Raw genomic sequence first — 23,988 nt, forward strand, 5'->3', positions numbered from 1 at the left:
ATCTGCTATGTGCGAAGCTTTTAAATCTTACACCACACGACGAAAACACACTGCAATGCATACCATGGTGAATTTTAAGTATTTGCCTGAAAGACGTATTTTCGTTTGATGTTTATTAATGTATGAGTGTAAATTAAGAGTTTTGATACTAGATAATACGTTGACAGCTTGATGAATGAATAACTATGATAATGCAGTTTTGCAGTTTTTGATTATTTTGTTTAAAAGCAACTTCTAAACCGTTTTTGTGGCCTATATTTAGTATATATTTCATGTATTCAGCAACATAGTACATGTATATGGAATGAACAATAAGCTTTTTCTATTTATAAACGAAAGGATAAAAAACAAAACAATCAACAGTAATACATTTTAACAGAGAAAATAAATAAAATATGTATATTTAAATAAGCATAGACCATTTATTAATAGAAAAGGATTATTGTGTATATAAACGGTCATGTTTTTACGCAACTACACGTCCATTCTCTTTTTGAACAGCGATATCTCCGCGACATAGCGAGATAGACATTTGTCAGATGTATAGTAGCTAATTGCCGCTAAGAAGTGTAGTCGACATATATACTTAAACAATTGGTTTAATTGTGATTATAATTGTCTTCTTTTCCGCTAGATATATACAATAACGTAGAACACTTAACATAGATAATTTTATTAGATGTTTCTTTGATGACTGCCTAGAAATGTATAACATTTTGCTTTAACATTTACACTTTTATTTCTGTATACCAAAATTTACTTATCCAGGTTGAGGAATGGAAAAGACTTCTAAAGTTACATAGAAATACAATGGCTATAGCTCTGAAAGTCATTGCGAATAACATATAGCGGGTGTTGAGTGTAAAGATTCTAAATTATATCGTCTTCCGTAAATCGAGGACCATGGTTACAACGAATCAGTGAAAAAAACACAGCGTAGCCAATAATATATTTCATGTAACTATAAATCGCAAATATAAATTGCTGACTAAAATATAACATATTTATCTCAACGATAGATAAGTTTGGCAACTTATGTAGTGCATAATGTTTGTTTTAAGGCGATATGTATAGCGTCACAGACACTATTAAGTTTACAAATCCGTTAATTATGACATTTGATAATAACGATAAGAGCAAGAATTAAACCTTTAATAAGATAAAAAGTTTTTTTTCCTTCTTGTGTGCTTTTTTCATCTCTGCCATACTTTTCATGTCGTTTAATTTAAATTGTAAATTCATGACTACTGATAGAATTAATGATTCCAGATACAATCTCAATGTTATATTCAATCACAGGTTATAATCATATGCAAACCTCTCTCGATATTTTAAACTTCCAAATAATGAACAGCTAGAAATATACTGTTTCGGAATGTTGTTATCTCCATATTTTTGTTTGTGCGCATAAATGGTCAACATAAATACACGTATATTAAATAATGTATGCAATCGACAAGTCGACATTGACAACAGTAACTTTGTTGGGCGAACTTTTCGGTGTAAAGCTTAACATTTCGGAGTAATTATATAAACCAACGAATAAATATTTACACTTTTGTATATTTTTCTGTACAGTTTAATTTAACAGTTGTTTGTTAAATCGTCCAGTTTCCCACCGAGTTAGCCAAGGGAAGTCTTCTATTCATATCAGGAATAAGCAAACAATTAATTCATGCGACAATTTAATTATCATTAAATATGTGAAATGATTTGGGAAGGCTAGGCTGAAATCATTGTTTCATTTATTTTTATCTTTTTGTTTGTACGTATTTAGCCTACCAAGCTGTGCTTTCGACCGGGGAGTCACTTTATAATAGACAGGGACCGTTAGCAAGTGCTGGATCTGCGATATTTGATGTTCATGACAACGGGGATGTTGATTACAAGGTACTCATCAATATGAGTGGAATTCTAGGCATACCTGCACTTTTTAGGAGACAGTAAATGGAGGGACGATTCATTTTAGTTTACAACAAAAATACATTACATTTTTTTGTATCACGTTTATCTATGGTATTTAAATTAGATATATCTGATAACATTACAAAGCTTTGAATATTAGGTTTATACCTTAGTCCATATTTAGATAACTTATTTGTAAAAGAAAACAATTTTTGATTTTTTAAGATTTTACTAATCATTACGTTATATACTTATCTAATAAGCACTTTACTTTTCACTTAACATTCTAAATGGATGAAAATTATCTTGTTTCTGTAATAACTCTTAAATGTCATGAATAAGGTGAAAACCATGTATGTAATATAACATCTTTATTACAGATAAGACTGTTCAACATGCAAAACGTTGTTACAAGTATCAGCGTTGATACTCCTTCGAAGTCTGGGTCTCGAAATAGTAGAATAAGGGATCTTATGCGGACGTTCGTCAGGAACGGGTCGTCTTATGACGGTATGGTATGTAATACGTACCATTGGTTTAATTGTGATTATAATTGTCTTCTTTTCCGCTAGATATATACAATAACGTAGTACACTTAACATAGATAATTTTATTAGATGTTTCTTTGATGACTGCCTAGAAATGTATAACATTTTGCTTTAACATTTACACTTTTACTTCTGTATACCAAAATTTACTTATCCAGGTTGAGGAGTGGAAAAGACTTCTAAAGTTACATAGGAATACAATGGCTTTAGTTCTGAAAGTCATTGCCAATAAGATAAAGCGGGTGTTGAGTGTAAAGATTCTAAATTATATCGTCTTCCTCTAATCGAGGACCATGGTTACAACGAATCAGTGAAAAAAACACAGCGTAGCCAATAATATATTTCATGTAACTATAGATCGCAAATATAAATTGCTGACTAAAATATAACATATTTATCTCAACGATAGATAAGTTTGGCAACTTATGTAGTGCATAATGTTTGTTTTAAGGCGATATGTATAGCGTCACAGACACTATTAAGTTTACAAGTCCGTTAATTATGACATTTGATAATAATCTAAGTTTTAAATGAAGTTCGTGTTTTCAAGGAATCAAAGAATAATGAAACAAAAAGTGAATCAAACAACACTGAAGGCAATGACATTAGTTGAATTTGAACTAGATACATGTATACACTACGGGATCTGTCGATGAAACACGGAACGCTTTTCATCCGGACCATCTTTTCTTGTTCTACTAGAACATGTCCTATGTGCCTATATAATTTCCTTAAAAATCACAAGGTTGTCCTAGTTTTATCGATTTTGAGTTCGAATTACTTTTTTGTTTTTTTTGCGAAATTAACATGATTTCTATTAATTTTGAATATAAAATATTTGTAATATGTATTTGTTATTACTTTATATATCAAATCAATAATACATTTGCCCTATGTATTATTGAATCAATTTGCGTAAATTTATATGGGTGTCTATCTCCATTTGATAAAAAAGAGAATTTCGTCTCGGTCAATTTCGCTTTCCCTGCTCCATATAACCAAATATTCATCGCGACAAAAGTCGGTATTTGATGAATAATTTATGATATATCATATTCGATTGTAATGTACGATATGTCTTAATCGATAATAATGCATTAGATTTCACATTCTTCAGCCACTGTTATTGGATATGATATTTGAGGAATTATGTATTCTTGTATTCAATCCACTGTAAGTTCTTTATTTTCATTTCTTTCTACAAATACATGTTCCACTATTCCTATGTTATTCGTTAGGCTACCGGTAAGCTTTCCAAGTTGAGGGCAAGAGATATAGCCTTGCTACAGGCTGGGAAGCTGCATGTCAACGTGGCGACAATTGCCAACAGAATAAGCGTTTTACGGGGGAGTATTGAGCGGCTGGACCATCTCAGCCATGTTGATATATTTCAAGGTAAACACTATATATAATACATCATCACGTCTTGTTCTTGTATGTGTGAGATATAATCATTTGCGAAGCATTCGAAGTACGTTTTGTTGGAATGTAAATGGTAATCTTTTTTCAATGGAAGTTTGTATATATATACAATTATGTATGTCTGTATGAAAACGTTTTTGTATAAATATAAATGGTCTATCATAAATTGGAGTTTCCTTGAAGAAGTAGTCACACGTATTATATGATACGTGACACTTCTGGTACTCGCTACATTATATAATATCTTAGTTTCATTGTTGGTATGGCATATGTTGTTGTTATGTGGTAATTTATTTAATATTTTTCTTTGACATATAATTTCACTACATGGTTCTTTGATATATCATATGCATACATTTGATAATACAAATACACTATTTATAATTATGTCGATAGATATTTACATAAAATATAAAATATATATTATGAAAAATTCTGACGTTAATGTTAATGTTTTATTACAACCAGTAGTAGCTAGATATTGTTCTACTGTTGCTTTACACTTCAGTTATTAATAAATACATTCAGACAGTAGAAATAACAGCCTGCCAAAATCCAGCTGGTTGCATTACAAAATTTGTTATAACATTTTCATATGCAGTTTGGATTTAGGATTACGTTAAGCTGATATGTGAACATTTTGTTCATGATGATAAATGTTATCAGACCCATATGCGAATAATTTGGAACCTCCATTTGTTGATATATACACACATATATCAATGGTTAAAGGATCACTAGAAGAACTATTACAATTTCACATAGACCATGGTATTTATATTACGCGGGTGGTACTCTTTGATGCTCTGATATTCATTGAAGATCCATAATTCTTGTAATTCCTGCATGCTAAAAGAATAAATAAAATGACATTAAATGTTCACACCTGGTCAATGGACAAAACTCTGATGAAAAAATAGTAACACTGTTTAAGCGTGTCACTCAGCTGCTGATGTAGATTGTTACGCCGGTACAAATGTAAAGCACTTATAATATCTGATGATATGTTACGATGTAAAATGACTGTAATATATATGCGTCTCCATTCAAAAGAGTTCCTTGCTTTTTTGTAACATGTTCATTAGGAGATGAAGATGTGACAAATAAAGAAAAATACAGTGATGAATAATATTACGCTTTAGTAGTAATGAATTATATGTATAATGTTAAAATATCGTCTATAAAAAGGACAACTCTAACTTGAATGACATACTCTGTAAATATGTCTTCATCTTTTTATACTTACAGTGAAAACAAAATATACCGTGATTAGCCCTTTAGGTTAGGAAACTTGATTATTAGAGTGAAATTACTCATCACAAAATGTGTTTAATTTATCGTATGGTTTGAATTAACAGTAACTGTATAATAAAGAACCGTCTACTTCTTTGTAAACTTTTATAAAGATGTAAGTTCAATAAGCTGCTTTACCAAAAGGAAATAATGATAGTTGTACAAACATATTGATAGCGTATAACATGTTTTTCCAGATCCTCCAAATATGCTGATGTCATCACTATCGTCCCCTACTGGGGTTGCTGGCCACACGTGGATCAACGTGGCTGATGATTGTGTATTACATTATCAGATAGTGTTGTCAGGATGGCGGGGTCAGGACGAGGACCTCACAGCGCTAATCACAGGCGACTATGATACCACAGTCAGTACTAACGCCATCTACACTATTATTATTACAGACTTCCACGACGGCAAGGTAATATATTTTGCGGAATAAATTAATATCTATTGTACTGCACATATTACACATACTAAACAGATAATGCTAAACAAATGATAATCACGTGATGCAATGCATTTATTATGTTGCTCAAATGTCAGTTATATCATTTCTTGTACCCTGTTTAATCGGAGTTGCTTATTCTAACAAATGGTGTGTGTGCTGTTTATGATATTATCTAGAAAAACCTCCACATGTTCCAGTATTTGGTCAATATAACGGTTTACCGTGCATGTCTTAGTCATATATCAGAGTGTAGACGTGCTATACATAGCATGATTGATTATGATATGTCGCTTTTTATTGGTTAAATATCACAAAAAATGTTTCGGTTGAGAAACTGTTAAACTATAAATTTCTAATTTTTGTTTTCGTCCTCATCACAAACAAACAAAAGGAACACTGTTTATATGTTTTTCGAATGCATGCTCTCCTGACCAAGATAGCTTGTGTATGACACTATCTCTCGGATTTGACAGCACCCAATACGTTCCAAGGACAACACATGTCAAATGTGAGGATGTGTTGACGCTTTACGTAACATATCCGTTTCTAATTTACGTGCTAAAGCACGAAAAGGTTGGCACAAAGTTTAAATATTTGAAAAAAATAATATATTTTCTAATGGAATTGATACAGTAAGTTACGCACTTCAGAGTTAATCTGAGTTGGTGAAAGAATATCATTTGGTTCAAGATGGTTATGTTAGGTTAAAAAACTTATACGTTCAGACTTTTTACAAAGGTTTTATCAAAATTCAAGGCGTAATATCATGAAATCCAATAAAATGCGAAACAAATATTATTTAACCTGGATAAATTGACTATGATTATCGAGATTTAAAATGCAATTGAAACGTAGTAACATCAGATCCGATCTAAATTCGAGAGATATAAAGGCTACTTCTGATGAGATATTAAGATTTTTTGGTATCATTAACGATAAAGAAATAATTGAATCTGCTTACAAATATACATTACTTTCACTTATATATCTTCTGTCATCTTCCTAATAAACATGTGTTATTTATGATGGCGTGGGAAGTGGAGAAGTGCACAGTGGCTCGGTTATAACTTCTCGTCTAAATTGCTTTTCAATCGTCGGGACCTGTGATATATATATATATATATGTATATATGAGTATGTAGAATATCATCTACAGAAGAATTGGAGAAATGTTACACGTTTATCTACATCAACGCTTCACTTCCAGAAATGTTTTAATCAGCAGCGCTCTCTTAGGAATGAATCAAATATGTTAACTTTGTTGGCATATCTCGCAGGTATATAGGTCATTTATTGACAAAGAAAACGTCTTTATCGTTAAATGAAATAATGAAAAAATATATTACATTTAGATTACGACATACTGAATAAGCATTTATCAAGCTCTCTAAAGGATTAAGAGTTCAGGGAGAACATAGAACATCTGTATCATATAGATTTTTCTTTTTATTATAGCAACAAATAGTCGTATAAGCTCATGTTTCCTTTTTCTTGTGTTTGCAGGCCCGTGGAACCGTTGCCGATATGTCTGAAGAAGTATTTCTGAGTCTAAATAGGGGCACGTCCTTCCTTCATATTGAGGTTAAGGGTCAACGAAAGGGAGAAATACGGACTAATGTAAGGCTTAATTTGTCACAATTACACTGTAATATCTTTATGATAATTAGGTGTATTGATCGGAACGACAATATTGGCAATCTATGTTCTTTGGATGGTTTTAATGTGAATACAAACGATGTGAAGTGGAAACATTTGTAATGATAATCCATCTAAGTGAAAATTACCCTTATAAACTACATATTGGAATTCAAACGGGGAATGGGATCGATAACCGTTGGTACAACGTTACACTTTTGTAGCAATGTCTACTCATATACGTTTTCACTGGATGGACCCGATTGACTAACTTCTGTGAGGTCAGCATACATGTATTAAAAAGATTTCACGTCATGATAAATTGGCCTTGGCTGTTTAAACACTAAACGTTCATCTAAATGTCATCTTAGTATGCAAAAGATATTCCGTCTTTGCGTTTGCAGAGTTATCTTCTCTTGGGAGCAGGTATTGATTGTTACGTCACTTGTTTGTGAGAGTAACGTCATCAATTTTTGAGAAAACGACGTAATATTCTCACACAAACCAATGCCGTAACAATCAATCCCTGCTCCCAAGAGAAGATAACTCTACAATACGCAAAGACGGAATAGTATAGAGCTATATTGTTTACCATTATTGATATCAAAATGTGATCAATATACCGCCCTAAGTTTCATAACAGGATAAATAGTACACTAATATATTCACAACGTTATATCATTTGTGGTTACAGCTTACCATTCCAAATAATTGTTGGCAAGTGTTTAACGACCAAATACCGGATGTTTTTGTTGATGAGTACGGTAATCCAATTATAACACAAAACCCACGCCTCAACTGTAGATACAACGGCATTGTATACAGAGACAGCGACACCTGGAGACAGAACATCACATCATGTGCAACTTGTATTTGTAATGTGAGTACTTCATCATCTTAAGACCAGAGAAGAACAATCTCTTGAAACGACGTGGAAAAACAATTTAATCAAGGAAATATTTTGTCACGATGATAAATGTTGTTGTACAAAAAAAAAAAAAACCCAATAAAACTGGAAGGACAGAGCTAGATTTCTATTGTAATTTGTAATCTTTTAACATTGTAAACGTATACCGGGTATGTTATAACACAAATGTCTTTGCCATTTCATGTCGGTTTTTATTTAGCCTTAAATAAATGCTTGAAAAGACGCTGTATCTTCAGTATTGTTTGATAGTCGAGGAATAGAAAACAAACAACAAAAAACCCTACGATATTAATGAAAAATTGTTCAAAATATTCCCTGTCTCGCTCTCTGTGTGACAGATTGATGCTGTATAAAATCCGCTATATTTTTAGTGCGTTCTGACGGTGATATATCCGGTTGTATCATTACTTCATAAGTACAGTGTTAGAGTCATACACTGAAGTATTTGCCTCAATCTTAACTTTCAGAGAGGAGAAGTCCAGTGTCATCCTGTGGTGTGTCCTGAATTGTCATGCATGGTTAAGCGAATGTCTGATGACGGTTGTTGCCCAGTGTGTGCAGGTAATGCTTTTCCCTCTAGAAAGTGAAAGAAGTATTGGAAATGATTTGTTTTGGCTTGCAATGTACATCTTAAAATCTTAAATTTCATTTATTTCAATGTTATAAAACGTGATCCCTTTTGCCTGCCATATTAGAAAATGTTTCGTTTTGTTATACTTTGCTTATGTCATTTTCGTTTCCATTTATTGTGACTTTTTGATTCAAACAAACATTCAGATTTGTCTTAGTAAGCTGACATTTTAGTTTGGTTTCCTTTATTTACCTACTCAGAGGAACCTCCAGACTATTACACTGCCGAATCGGACGTGCCAGCACCTACCAACACCTCGTGCTATTACCCCGGGGACAAAAGATGGCATCCTGCAGGGACACAGTGGTATCCGTATGTTCCGCCGTTTGGATACGTGACATGTTCCATATGTAGATGTGAGGTAAGAGAAAGCTTTGTAAATAGAGTCATATCCATGTTTAATGATCTTCCAAATGATATAGAATTACGAAAGCAAATTCATGCATGTCCGGATTTTGAGAGTGCAAGAAGCGCATGAACAGATCAAATACATTCACTCCACGACACGTTCCTCTGACGTAATTGACGTTATATTGATAACATAATTTAGCGTTTGGTTCATAATACTGTATACTTGGATAATTACGCTGCTGTTTGATTTTGCCTTTTTCACCCTTCATAACTTCGGCGCTTTTGTCATTACACCGGATATTTTGTAAACAGCATTATATACAAAATAATTTACTGTGAAGGGCGAATTAACATTGGACGAAAATGGATTTTGTCATCGAAAGACAAAAAATTGACTTGGCGATAATTTTCCTGTTTACAGTATACACTGGTTATGTCACTCCATTTATCAAAAAGATCATACACTCATTTTTACGTTTTTGTATTATAATATATCTTTTCAAACATTTGAAGACAAATTCTCGGTTTAAAGATAATTGCATGTGGATATAAAAATCGGCTATATGACCAAACGTATTCCCGAGATAATTTCAGGTCAGTTATTTTACTTGTGATAGAACTCAAAAGAGTGTCTGCTAATGTTTGTCAATTTTTAAGCTTTGTGATATGGTTTGTTTTTTGTAACAAATTATTAAATTGCCAACATACTATTGTATTTATGAAGTTATATCATTTTGTTTTCATACTCATTTAAGTGTTATCTGATGGATAATACGCTGTATGGGAGACCTATAGTTTAAATGTGCTGCACATTATTAGTCTAAACGAGGGGAACATGGACAAATAGGTCAGCCTGGTCGACACTTGTTTAAAAAAGGTTCATTACAGTGACATAGATAATACACACAGTATTGGTCAAGATAGTCATATCAATATTGTACAGAAGAGGAAGATCACTGGAACATTCCATATAAACGATAGATTAAAACGACATTTACTGATTTACTACTCCTATTTGGTTACTTAGTTAATTTTATTGTTATGGTATCAATTTTGTCGCTCGGTATATGGCTATCATCGGCGCATAATTTGGTTGAGGACACGCTAGTCTCAATGGAGCATATGTAGTGGGCCAGTGTTCTTTATTTGAGGAGTTGGTGATGCCTTATCTTTTGTGTTGGTGTCTCATCAGTTCAGGGTCTATTACTTATTAAATTTTAGTTTATTCGTATTTATTGAATTCTATTAACCTTTACATTTGTAACAGCTGTTTCAATGATTGATTGATGTCTTTAAGTTATCCCCCTTTAATTATTTCATAATTACTATCTAACAACTCATGGCGTTTGAATGTCATCAATGTAGGTAATTTTTTATAAATATTATGGCATATATAAATCTGTTATTTCTATATTACCATGTACACATTATCTGGTAATTGGTCTTGTTGATGATTTATTAAATTAAAGAGATAGCTGTCATTTAAGCAACCAACTGATTTTAAGTTCTGATTTATGAATGCTAATTTTAGCCTGTTCAACAATTATATATCACAATTTTATAAAAAAAAATATATTTTAATATTCAATTAAAACTCAGTATTGATTTTCAGTTATTGTATCACGCATGCTTATTTAATAAAAAAAATGCCATATTGCAGTGAGAGGCGGTCATTTCCCTAGTTAAAAGTATGGCGTCATAATAGCAATTACGTAAATGTAAACACGTTATCATTGCATTCCCGTCTAAATGTCATTTGTATTTAGTATGGTTATATAATGACAATACCATTTAGTGGAAAGTATGTGAGATGTCATACACCCTTAACTGATTATCAGCATGATATACACGCAATTTATTTCAGTGTTTCAAACACATGTATGAACAATTAGTAACTTGTATCTTTTTATCTTCAAAACGTGTGTATTACAAAAATTGAATAATGCAATTAGTAATTTCCAACATATCCTCAAACAAACAACACACCACTCTGTAGCAGTGTATACTCTGCAGATATTGCATGTTACTTCAGCAGATTTCAAGGGGCCAGTTTGCCACTTTGTCCAAGTGTGTAAACATGTTAAATATTTGTTCCCCTCCATTAAAACCCGAGATAAATTGCTCGTAGAGAGATGCATACATCTAATTGCTTAGTCGGAATGTTTTCAATCCAAGCCAACACAAGTACCTTCATGTAACGGGGAGGTAATACTAACATATGTTTCAAATGTTTTTCCAATTTATTAATTCTTCAGCTTAATTTTGAACATTAAATGACGTAGTTCGTTTAAATTACCGTAATAAGTTATTCATGACCACACATGTTATCTTTTCATCTAAAGCAAAATCGAAAAACACAATTGCATAAATATCAACTCTTACGAAGGACGTTTATATAACATGAAAGAGAAGGTCAAAGATGGTTCGTGGCAGTAAATATGGATTGAGCTTGGTCGTCTGTACCATTTCCTTTCAATATTTGCATGTCACATGTCTGGTTGTTTGACTTGAGGATTTGCTATATACATTGTGGTGTATATCGTTCGAGGAAGCGATTGCGATAGATCCTACTATCATTGCGATAAAATATGTATTTATTTGGTGCGGTAAGCATTTTCTGTAACGGATTACATGCTAACAGTACGATTTTCTATGTAAATCTTATTTCATATAAGCCTAAATGATGTCACAATATATATTGTACATTTAGTTAACTAGGACTTGTTCAACTTCATCACTTGTAATTTGTTTTAAAAAGTTTACAGGTAAAAAATGTAAATGTAGCATGTTTTTTTCGTTGCTGTTATAAGAAGCATTTATATGACAGTGGAAGTACGTCTGCCCACTGTACGCATGTTGCATATAAGCCCCAAAATACTCTACCTATGATGTTATGTCTTCATAACAGATTAAGCCTCTAACTAGTCACGGAACATGTCATCAAAATAAATGTACTATTTGAACATGATGAAAAGTGAGAATTCTCGAGTGTGGAAATGTGTCCGTTGGAAATAGCTCTGAAATGTATGCATCCAAAAAAATATATATCTTCTATAAAAAACATCAGCGTTCACGCAAGCATTTCCAGACGGGAAAAAATCCCACTTTTGGAGTACCAGGTTTAATGTCAAACTAGACATGAGGAAACCTGGTTCAGAACCAGCATGCTAGACCACTAATCCTGAACTTTACCAATTCTTTATGTTCTTAGTTTCATCTAACATCAGATAGGCAGAATATTATTTTCGGTCGTTATCTTAACCTGATTGTCTAATATGTGTCTTCAGTTAAAGTCATAATTAATAGCATTCGATCGTTTCCTAGATTACGGGTGACTAACATCCTTTCTTGGCTCTCACAGGGGGCACCTTCCCGGGTGCCATATGTGATGCAGAACACATTTAATCGACCCGTACTTTCATATCCGTATTCATGAACGCGTTTTTATCATACAGCATAGAATTTACGGTCCAACAAACTTCCTTGTAACTTGCTTTAATCGTGTAGTACGGTAAAAAAAAATATGTCTGGACGTTGAAAAGGATTACGGCTATCCAAAAATCTTCCAAATTAGTGACAAAATGTGATTTTTTATATGTTTTTTTTAACGAATCAAGACATCTGGCATAGCACCTTGGTTTGAATATATAAACGGTTTCATAACTTCATACCTCGGGTTCGTGTTATGCCCTGTAATCAATGTATTGCTTTAGTTTAATGTCTCATCAGTTCATGTATTTACATCAAGTGTCCTTAAGGCTGTGTTGATATCTATTTTACACAGCCTGGTAGTAACTCTTATAAGTGTGTCCGGAAGGAGTGTCCGGAGCTCGAGTGTCCACGCTCTCAAGCTATACGACTCAAGGAAACGGACTGCTGTCAGACGTGTCCACATACTGGTAAGTGTCAATATACCAGTATTATCTTGATGGTGTCGATTGCATTTGATTTGTCAAATCAGTGAGCGCCACAATTTGCAAGACACTTGATAACGCAAGGTCTACGTGTGGTCAATCGTGACGGTATAACAAACTATGTCGGTAAACTATGCGCCCTAGTGACGTGTCAGTTATCATTGTTGTTGTAGTTCACATCAAATTTGTTATGAAATTACTTTTATTTTTGTCACTTGTCAAACATATACTTGAACGGATACCTTCATTCCAAGTACTAGTACTTCGATTTTCCCTAAGTAAGTTGATGTAAACAATCGTTCAACTGCACTTAGTTTTGATTTCTCAACATTGACTACATTATTTAGTTTCAGTGCCACCTGTTTTCCAGGACGTAATAACCATTCCCCCTGTTGTACTACCGGAAGTACCGTCACAAAGAGGTAAATTTGTGTCATCCATTTCTGAATACCATAGACTAATTATTATATGAGGACGGTTTTACTCTTTAAAAAAAGTTAATGATGAGATCAGGAGTTGACATTGATGGTATCTGTGGTTTTTGAAACTAAAAACAGAAAAGACGTGTTTAGTGTTATTTAGAATTTTATATAACTTTGTAACTGTATAATTTCAAAAGCAATACAGGTCGTATTTTAATAATTTCAAAACTAATATAGGGTTTCTGAGTTTGAAAATAGTTGATGTCACGCCATTAGCTTAGCTATATTCGGCGTTATGTAACTATCTTGAATATGTCGTTTTAGTTCCTTAACTAAAGTGAGAGGCAATATTCTAGGCAGTTATTATATTACTAAATATTCATTCAATTTGCGTAACTATCTGGTAACATTATAGGATGTTCAGACGAAGTCCGATCTACAGCACAGTGGAGTCGAGTGCCACCGTTTGGTCTTCGGAATTGCTATGTCTGCAGATGTCGGGTAAATGAAGAATTTCATTATTACAGTAACTGCTAATGTATCTAGTGGTTCTCGCCTAAGTGTAACCCAATGGTTAGACTGTGTATCTTGAGTCGAGTAATGGATACGCCCGTAGTTTTCTGGTAAAATAGCATACTACTGACTAAATTGACTTACATTGTTTTAAGAAGTAGTATTCTAAATTGAGTAGTATTCTTCAAGTTACAAAAGTGTAAATAAATCTGGATTTTGTTTTATTAAGGAGCAATTCCGATATCTTATAATTTTCCTCATCAGACCATTCTTTCAAAATAGCATATCGCATGTGTGTGGCAAAATTTACCATTACACAAATAAATATTTAAAAAAGCTAGAAGTGTATATTTCATATTTGATGAAATATTACGGCTTGGGTTGTCGGTGGTCCTCTATACAAAACAAACGAGGGTAGAACAGTTTGTTTGTTGATAAATGTGTGTGGTTCTCCAACACATTTCAGCTGAAGTGCGTTTTCTCCAGTACGCATACAAATATAATCTAGACCAGAAGTGTGAGGTACTAGATGTTTTTATACTGCTGCGTGAATGTGTAATTGTAACCATACAGAACCACACTCTCTTCATTGGCATTTCCGGGACATCATTTCATCTTTCCATGGTAAAGTAATGGCGGAAATTTAATTCCAGTGAAATTTCGCACGTTTTGTTATGTTATTTGCGATAAAATAGAACATATTCCTGTATAAATGTATGCATTATTTTCGATTTACACTGATTTAGCGTTCTTTTTATTGTTATGTTCATGTAAATGGTTCCACATTTAATTTTATATGGGAAATTCACATCGCTCAGAACCTGCTTTGCTAATTTAAAAGTGATTTCGCCTTAGCACTACATTCGCACTGAGTTATTGTATTATCTTAATGTGTTGGTAAACTATGCGTCGCAGTGTGGTGTCAAAAATCTCACCCTGTGTAGCAAATTATACATAAATAAGGTTACTAATGTTAGAAATTAGGAAAACGTACTGTAAAGATATCTCGTCTACAGTGATAGATAACATTGCATAGTTAATAGATTTCTTAGCTTTTTCTTTATTGTTGTGACATTTGCTATGATTTACTTACTATGTATATAATTGTTTAAATGCCAATATGAAAACAACTCGGCTCCTTTGATTTGTTATATTTTATTTCAATTTCTGCACTAATTTGAAGGGATCTGTGTTGCCAGAACAGCCAGAAATTAATTTTAATTTCGTCATTTTGTTATTGCAGGGTGGTTCAATAAAGTGTCGAATGAAAGAGCGGTGCAATAAACACAACTGCCGAAACTGTAAATCTGAAGGTCAGTGTAACGTTTTGCATCAACGAGTTTGTTTATTGGAGAAGAAAGTGTGTCTGTTACCCCTGATCTTGTTCAACCCTTTGTCTTGGTGTCTCCCGTGCACCAGTTTCTGTTCAACCTTTTGTCTTGGTGTCTCCCGTGCACCTGTTTCTGTTCAACTTTTTGTCTTGATATCTTCTTTGTCACTAGTTCATTAGTTCATGTCGTTGTTTGTTTTATGGTATCTTTCCAGTGCCCTTTTTTGTTTTATCTTTCATACAGATTTTATCTTTCGTTATCGAATTTGTTTGCCTGGTGTTTTCTCTTTTATATGTGTAAATATGGTTTCAAAATGTCTTATCAACTGTTATAGTTCCAATAAGGATTTAATCAATGATATGAACATTTTCCAATTTACATAAATAGAGGTGCTTATTTACATGCATGCATGCACGCTGAATACCTTCACAGTATGACACATGTAAACACTTTGGTAATTAACGCTGGTTTCCGTTTGATAACACTATATCTGTCTGATCAACCTAACAAATGTGTATGCAAAGGTTCCTCAATATTATATACACTATTAGACATAGAATATAACCCATCAGTCAAGTTCTGTTAGCTGTGTAGTTTAATCCGCTAAACACAATAAAATAATTTGTAAATACTCTCGCCAATATAAAACACCATGCAAGTACGTTACAAATTAGCGATTGTGTTTACACGTTCTCGAGGCTAATCCTTTATGGTTTCCTTCATAATTCGGCGTCATTCCAGTTAGTTTTGATGTCTTAATGACACTGCCTCTTGTCCTTTTATTATAATTTTGCTGGTTGTAATTTAATCTCGGTAAAAGCTGGATTTCATCAGTAAACCTATGTTTTGGTTTTGATAGGTTTCATATGGCCGATACGTTTCTTTTGATTATAGCCCCTGCGTTCACTAGAAGTGCATCTCTTCTACGCTCTTACACTACAAATATTTACTGAAACAGCACCTCCTCCTATCATAGCACGGTACCTTAAAATAGAAAAATAGAATTTAATTAGAAAAGCTGTGGGTGTTGCAATCCGACAAAATGTTAGTCAATGAAAAAAACCAAAAGGGCAAAGGAAGAGAACGTATGCTACCAACTAATAGTAATATCATAGTTTAAAGAGAAAGACATAATGGATAAAATTTTAGCAATTAATTAGGTGGTACTTATTTCTCTCTTATTCTAATATACTATTTCAACTATTTATAAAGCAGAAACATTAATTTATGTAGATAATTACGAGGCATATTGATGTGCTGCTCAATTAAAAATATATATGATATAAAAAAGACAGTTTTTTTATATATCTTATTTATACACATCATTTGTGAACATACATCTTGCAATCACACAAATTAGAAAGGAAGAGTTATTTCCCATTAATAAAAACGGTTTCGTTGTCATGCTTCGCGATATCACTAAGCAGTTACAATACACAGATGAAACGTTTTTTCTGAACTAAATTAAAAAAGATAAACTTAATATGCGATATATCCAATTTCGTTTGAACGATCAAACTTGTGAAGATAGGTATGATTTAAGGTGTCCTTACAGAAACTATTTAATTAAGGAATTGGAGTGACCTTCCAATGGTTTCTTTTTCTCTAATTGTTCTTTACTTCCCGCATAGAAACAATATACAAGTGGAAAATATTTTGCCATGTATTTGGAAAACGAACTTTAAGTACTGTCAAAACGAGGCCATGAAAACGAACTTTAAGTACTGTCAAAACGAGGCCATGAAAACGACTTCTACCATTGTTTTGTGCAGGATGTGTTAACCCTGCTGAGTTCCTTGTTTCTCCTCAGTTATAATTAATTATATCTAACTTTTTTCTTGGCGTCTGCTTGGCTCTTTTTGTTCTTTTTATACACTGACTTCCTGTTTTGGTCTTGTATGTACTTTACTTAGAACCAAAGCCCAACATTTGGTATAAAAGAAAATCATATCAATCTGAAGCTATATTTAAAATTGCAAAGAATTAATGTAAACATTTAATTGTTACCCACAGGATTGCAAAGTCAACATGGCTCGTCAAGAAGTAGACACAGACCGGATCTTACTACTAGAACCACATTGGGACCTCGGAGATAGTTAACATAGGTTATATATAGTTATATATAGATATATATATAAAGTATAGATGTGTAAATATTTTCTGTTAGGTTACAATACTCAGATGTACAAAAAATAGCAGTTGGTTCAACTAATGAAAAATAAATGTTCACAGATGGTAATGTTTCTTCACAGTCAGTGACCTTTTTCTCTTAATTTGTATAAAGTTGAACAATTACCATGGAAGAAAAAGTATAAAGATATATTAAAGTATGATCCATGGGCTAATCAGCGGGTCGATACGTTAATATACAGTTAAAGTATGGGGTTGAGGGATATGTCAAGTTTCTGGTGTCCCGAGACCAGGTCTATTAGGCATGGTCAAGGGACATCAGAAACTTGCTATATCCCTCAACACCATACTTTAACCATTTTATTATACCGATACACACTGGAGAGATAGTTTAACCAGAAAATATTTGTAAAATATAAGCTGTATGGCTTCACGTCCCAACTACCCTATTGATGGCAATGGAACCAAATGCGCGCCGCTACCGAGTTCGGTAGCAAGCTCCGCCCATCTCTCGCCTAATTGGCTCGACGGAAACACCCTTGTGTAGGTGTGTTTTAGTTCCCAGACTAACACACAGGATTAAAACACAGTCAGGCAAAAGAGGGGATATATTCGATTTAACCAATTACTTTTATATAGAGTTAATAAAGTGGATGTATAGTATATATAAATAAAACATGTTTGAACATTTCAATCTACCATTTTTTTGAAATCTGCTTAAAATTCCGCGGATATACTGGCTCAGTGTCCTTAAATCTATTGCAATATTTGTTTTGTTCAGTGGAAGCAATACTTATGCTACTTTAACATGTAATTAATACTTGCTAAGGTTTCCTTGATTTTAATTGGCTAATCATTGGTCTAAGGTTCGTTAATATATAGCATATTGACCATATGTTTCTGTTTTTGTCCAGCAAGTCACAATATCGACCTCATGATTCTAAATTTAGACCCGGATATATATTTCCGATAACCACCCCTTGATTTTCGCTGTTTATATATCTTATATCTCCAGCTATTTAAAAAATGGTGTGTAATATAAAAAGTTAGGTCTTGGCTAACACGTTATTAAATGCACCTGCTAGATACGTATCGACCTCTGACTGCGTATCAACCATGTGACAACGTATCAACCTTTGCTACAGTCAATAATTGATACATATTATACTGGGCACTCATAAAAGCTATTGCATGAGTGACATCACTTGCATTAATGTGTCATAAACATTCAATACCTATAAACATACAATGAACGTAATACTTCAATTTAATTTTAACGTGTCTTTAAGATTAAGCACACGTATGAAGTTATACACTTATCTTGATTAAAAACGTTGTAGTTTTTGCCACGACCTATTTCTCGATGTTCTGTTAATAGTTTCCACAACTCTAGGTTTTTCATTATACCTTTAATTGTGTACGTTAAAAGATTAAATTTGTTAAAACCATTTCTTTCCAAAAAAAATGTATATGATTTCACATATGGAAAACTAGAGTATCAAATTATTTTTGCAAATAATTTTTTTCTTCAGTTTAAAGATCGTGTGAAATTCTGCGATTTACATTACTTAATTAAATTAAACAAGAGCTAATATTACAGATTTCGTTTTAAATTGGAAGCAATTTCAATAGTAATTATTCTCTTTATTGGAAATATAAACGAGATCATTTATCAAGTGTTCTTATCTCAACACATTTATTTATATGTTTTTGAATATTATTTTACATAAATACTTCTTTTCTTTTACAATTTAGGTCCTATACGGTTTTACGTTTCTTGTCAACAGGTACGCTTTTCATCTTATTGTATAAAAACGATTAATCTAGAGTTGTTTGATGTCTATGAGGCTAATGAAAATTAATTTAAGACGTTAAATATCTTTCCATACCATTTATTTAAATCATCAAATACAAAATGAATTCAAAATTATTTTTCTTGCAATGGCCGACTAAGAATATCGATGATAAGAATACATAACCACTGATGGGAATATAGTTTACACTAGTGTTAATATGATAATTTATTGTAATAATTGTTAAGATAATATGACTGATATTCGCGAGACAAATTACATGTAATAACTAATTTATTTTTTATTGCAATTAGTTAATTTTGTAACAACGTGAAAACTTAAAAGTCACTGTGTCGTCCCAGGACCATTTCACTGTACTTATAGATATTTTTGTGTTTTTGACTTATGTTAATGTTTTAAACACAAAATCAGAAAGAATAGCACACTTTATTCGTGCAAGTAAATAGAGTTTGTATATAAGATTGATGTTTATATTCAGTGAACTAATGAAATGATGATTTATAATACCAGTTTTTGAAATCTTGTAATCTGATGTGGTACTCACCACGTAGTCTATAAACGGTAAAAACTTGATATCATGTCATCCATTTAATTTCGCTTACTGACAACTCTTGTTCTTAGGTAGTTCTTGGAAACTTAAGCTTCTCTCTTTATATTGTTGACCCCTTCATGACACTCAAAGTTCTGCTTGACAACCGATGACAATATATCGAAGTTTCACTGTACATACTTATCATCGTGCTAGCTGTCCAGATATACCCATACAATGTAGATGTAAATAATTGCGTAACTGCTGAAATTGATTGGTATCTAAATATGTATGATACTGTCACATTTGATAGTTGCTGACTTCCAATGGAATTGAAGTTTTTACTATTGATTGATTTTGATATATTCTTAAAACATATCATTCCATAAAACTCATTTTGCTATTGTTCATACTGTATTTTGTGTCTGTTTAATTTTATTTATTTTCATATCATTTTGTTTGTTTTGTTTCATCTTTCAATGTTATTTCCTTGTTTGTTGTTACGCTGGTTAAGCTTTTGGTCATTGATCAAACTTAAGTAGACTTCGTATATTATGGGCGCTGATTTGTATACAGGGTACCATGAACACAAATGCATATTAAAAGCGATGATGCTTTGACCTTTTTACGTTTTTTGTATTGATTTGGCAAACAATTATTGTGTGATGTATTTTCGACGCTGAACTACCAGGATAGTTGTCAATTTCAATACTAACCTTATTTTTAATCAAACAAATTAAAACTAGGAATAAATAATGTGTTATGTTGTTTTATTTTATAATTCCTGTAAGAATGTAATTGATTAATATGAAAACGTAAAAGACAAGTATTTGCGACAATAAAGAGGTTAAATTTTTTTTTGCATCTGTACTACTTCACTTTGTTAATATGGTCTCCAAGGTTTAACTGTTAAATATATATGTTGTACAATTTGCATATGTTACATTGAAATGACTAATACACAAGTTACTGAACCTGATTGTATAAACCTTTTCGTTTCTTGAATAAAGATTTCCATAATCTAGCGAAATCGGCAGATCATAATAACATTGATGGCGTTAATTAATAATGATCGCATGTTGCATAATCATGTTCATGTTTACTCTGTAGATTATGTTTTAACCTTTGGATTCTCACAAGTAACTCTTCATATAAGGTGTTAACAACAAAAACATATTTTTAATTTCTGGAAGTACTGTGTTGTATTTTGCATTTTAAGGACATCTGACTACCTGCCATGCGATTTTGCCTGTCAAATTGTTGTCACTTAACTACGAAAAATGTGTATCTGACGCTTGATGAAGGCTGTGAGTTCATTCTGCACCGTTTATGAAGCACAAAACATCATTCTTTATTTCATAACACATTGTTTGAGGAAAGACTATTTATGTGATTCCTCGTGAGGCCGGTAACATGCTGAATGAACTCACCATTTATGTGTTAAGTTATTTATATAGCTGTCAATGGTTTTGTTGATATAAAAGCTCTGTTAGTTTGATTTAACTGCTTTACAAAGGAATGGCGATATAGTTTAACGCTACACTCTGAAGATATCGCAGAAAGAAATACAAATATTCTCGTCTTAGGCTTGTGATATACTGCTAACAACACAAGTCTTTTGCTGTCATTACATGACCTGAGAACAGGTATGAATGGCAAAGGATGTTCTAGGTCTTGTTCTAATGTTCATCAATCGGAAACATGCTAAATTGAAAAAAGTAGATTGTGTCTCTTTGTACCTTTCACGTTAGGATGAAGGATATCAGTACAGTCACATATTGTGTTGAAAGATCTACATTTACATTTATAAACACATTAAACGATATCAACTCTCCTTAAAGTTTGTTTTTTGCAATTTTTATTGTACGTTTAAATAAAACCTCTGCTACATATGTATCATTGTCTTACAGAACAGTTATAATGGATAATTTGAATTATACGATATCTCCTTTGTAGCAAATGGTATTCTAGCAGAAGTAGTTTCTTAAGTTATAGTATCGATAGTGTGAAGAGTTGACCCAATATTTTGTATACCTGAAACACATGTTCAGGTTAAAAGAAACCATTCATGAGCAAAATTCACTTTTTGTTTATTTATTTTTCTCCACTTTTTGTTTCAATTTTAAATTACAAGAGAAGAATGATGATCTGCGTACGTAAACGCTCAATTTCAGTTACTCCCTTTGGAGTCACACTCAAACTTACGTTACATATAAAACGACGTCACAAATAACACAGCCGTTTTGTTGCTGACCATAGCACTGTCTTCATGTCTCCTTTAAGTTATGTCATCACAAATGTAATTTACAATTGGTTTGAATGTGAAATGGATAAAACATATTGTAATGTCGTATTAACAGCAATGATCTCTCTTACAATCTTATCATTCATCACATCAGACGGAGACAAAAAATGGGGTCAGCTGCCGTGGTTTTCTACTTTCTTTACGCACTCTTAATGAAAAGATTGTTCTCATGGCGATCGCTCGTATGGCATGATTTTTCTCTCGAGCTCTTTATTCTGCCAAACCCGCTAAGTATTTGTGATATTCAAAGAGAAATCATTAAACATCCTTTTACAGTAATATACAGTAAAGATTTGCATATATATATTATGGTTACCTACCAATGCGTAAGACGATTCAGGTTTAAGGGGACAGAAATATTCCGGGTTTGTTTTAACATATTGTTTTTTTTCACAATTATTTGTTTTTCCTATGATATTTTGATCATGAATAACTTTGTTTATATTACCATCCAAAAAAATTCCTAGCCTAATTTTACAAAGTATCTCTTCAATGTAACCTTATTTACTTTTGAATCGGAGGCTTAATATGATATGGGTATATGTAGTTCGATATGTAACGATAGCATATCAACGGGTGATGATTGATGTTAAAATTATCATGATTAATAATTAACTTGTTGTTTCATGATGTTTTTTTTTTAGTTTTATTTGTATGATTGTCAAATAAACGAAATTCCATATGATACACGTGTTCTTTCCTTAATGTGTAGGAGTGCGCATGATATATACGTGTTCTTTCCTTAATGTGTAGGAGTGCGCATGAGATACACGTGTTCTTTCCTTAATGTGTAGGAGTGCAACATGAGACACATGTGATCTTTCCTTAATGTGTAGGAGCGCGCATGAGATACACGTGCGTGTTCTTTCCTTCATGTGTATGAGTGCGCATGAGATATACGTGTTCTTTCCTTAATGAGTAGGAGTGCAACATGAGATACACGTGTTCTTTCCTTAATGTGTAGGAGTGCAACATGATACACACGTGTTGTTTCCTTAATGTGTAGGAGCGCGCATGAGACACACGTGTTCTTTCCTTAATGTGTAGGAGTGTGCATGAGACACACGTGTTCTTTCCTTAATGTGTAGGAGTGCGCATGAGACACACGTGGTGTTTCCTTAATGTGTAGGAGCGCGCATGAGATACACGTGCGTGTTCTTTCCTTCATGTGTATGAGTGCGCATGAGATATACGTGTTCTTTCCTTAATGAGTAGGAGTGCAACATGAGATACGCGTGTTCTGTCCTTAATGTGTAGGAGTGCAACATGATACACACGTGTTGTTTCCTTAATGTGTAGGAGTGCGCATGAGACACACGTGGTGTTTCCTTAATGTGTAGGAGCGCGCATGAGACACGCGTGTTCTTTCCTTAATGTGTAGGAGTGCAACATGATACACACGTGTTCTTTCCTTAATGTGTACGAGTGCGTATGAGACACACGTGTTGTTTCCTTAATGTGTAGGAGCGCGCATGAGACACACGTGTTCTTTCCTTAATGTGTAGGAGTGCAACATGATACACACGTGTTCTTTCCTTAATGTGTAGGAGTGCAACATGAGATACACGTGTTCTTGCCTTAATGTGTATGAGTGCAAAATGAGATACACGTGTGCTTTCCTTAATGTGTAGGAGTGCATCATGAGATACACGTGTTCTTTCCTGAATGTGTATGAGTGCAAGATGAGATACACGTGTTTTTTCCTTAATGTGTAGGAGTGCGCATGAGACACACGGGTTCTTTCCTTAATGTGTACGAGGGCGTATGAGACACACGTGTTGTTTCCTTAATGTGTAGGAGCGCAAAATGAGATACACGTGTTATTTCCTTAATGTGTAGGAGTGCAAAAAGAGATACTCGTGTTCT

At 33.1% G+C, this 23,988-nt stretch overlaps 1 protein-coding gene across 1 annotated transcript in view; it reads left to right on the forward strand.

Moving 5' to 3' along the window:
* The window catches only part of LOC110447258 (chordin-like), a 70,293-nt gene extending 52,796 nt beyond the window's left edge, over nucleotides 1–17,497 (forward strand). The window contains exons 11-23 of the mRNA XM_021492833.1: nucleotides 1,778–1,890; nucleotides 2,286–2,420; nucleotides 3,692–3,848; nucleotides 5,366–5,589; nucleotides 7,123–7,236; nucleotides 7,949–8,134; nucleotides 8,650–8,743; nucleotides 9,014–9,174; nucleotides 12,949–13,063; nucleotides 13,426–13,500; nucleotides 13,916–14,001; nucleotides 15,257–15,326; nucleotides 17,358–17,497. Of these exons, the coding sequence (XP_021348508.1) occupies nucleotides 1,778–1,890; nucleotides 2,286–2,420; nucleotides 3,692–3,848; nucleotides 5,366–5,589; nucleotides 7,123–7,236; nucleotides 7,949–8,134; nucleotides 8,650–8,743; nucleotides 9,014–9,174; nucleotides 12,949–13,063; nucleotides 13,426–13,500; nucleotides 13,916–14,001; nucleotides 15,257–15,326; nucleotides 17,358–17,440 (1,613 nt within the window). The 3' untranslated portion in view covers nucleotides 17,441–17,497. The remainder of the gene's footprint in view (nucleotides 1–1,777; nucleotides 1,891–2,285; nucleotides 2,421–3,691; nucleotides 3,849–5,365; nucleotides 5,590–7,122; nucleotides 7,237–7,948; nucleotides 8,135–8,649; nucleotides 8,744–9,013; nucleotides 9,175–12,948; nucleotides 13,064–13,425; nucleotides 13,501–13,915; nucleotides 14,002–15,256; nucleotides 15,327–17,357) is intronic.
* Nucleotides 17,498–23,988: the final 6,491 nt, after the last annotated feature.

Source organism: Mizuhopecten yessoensis, unplaced genomic scaffold (genome assembly GCF_002113885.1).
Source record: "Mizuhopecten yessoensis strain PY_sf001 unplaced genomic scaffold, ASM211388v2 scaffold3253, whole genome shotgun sequence".
NCBI lineage: Eukaryota > Metazoa > Mollusca > Bivalvia > Pectinida > Pectinidae > Mizuhopecten > Mizuhopecten yessoensis.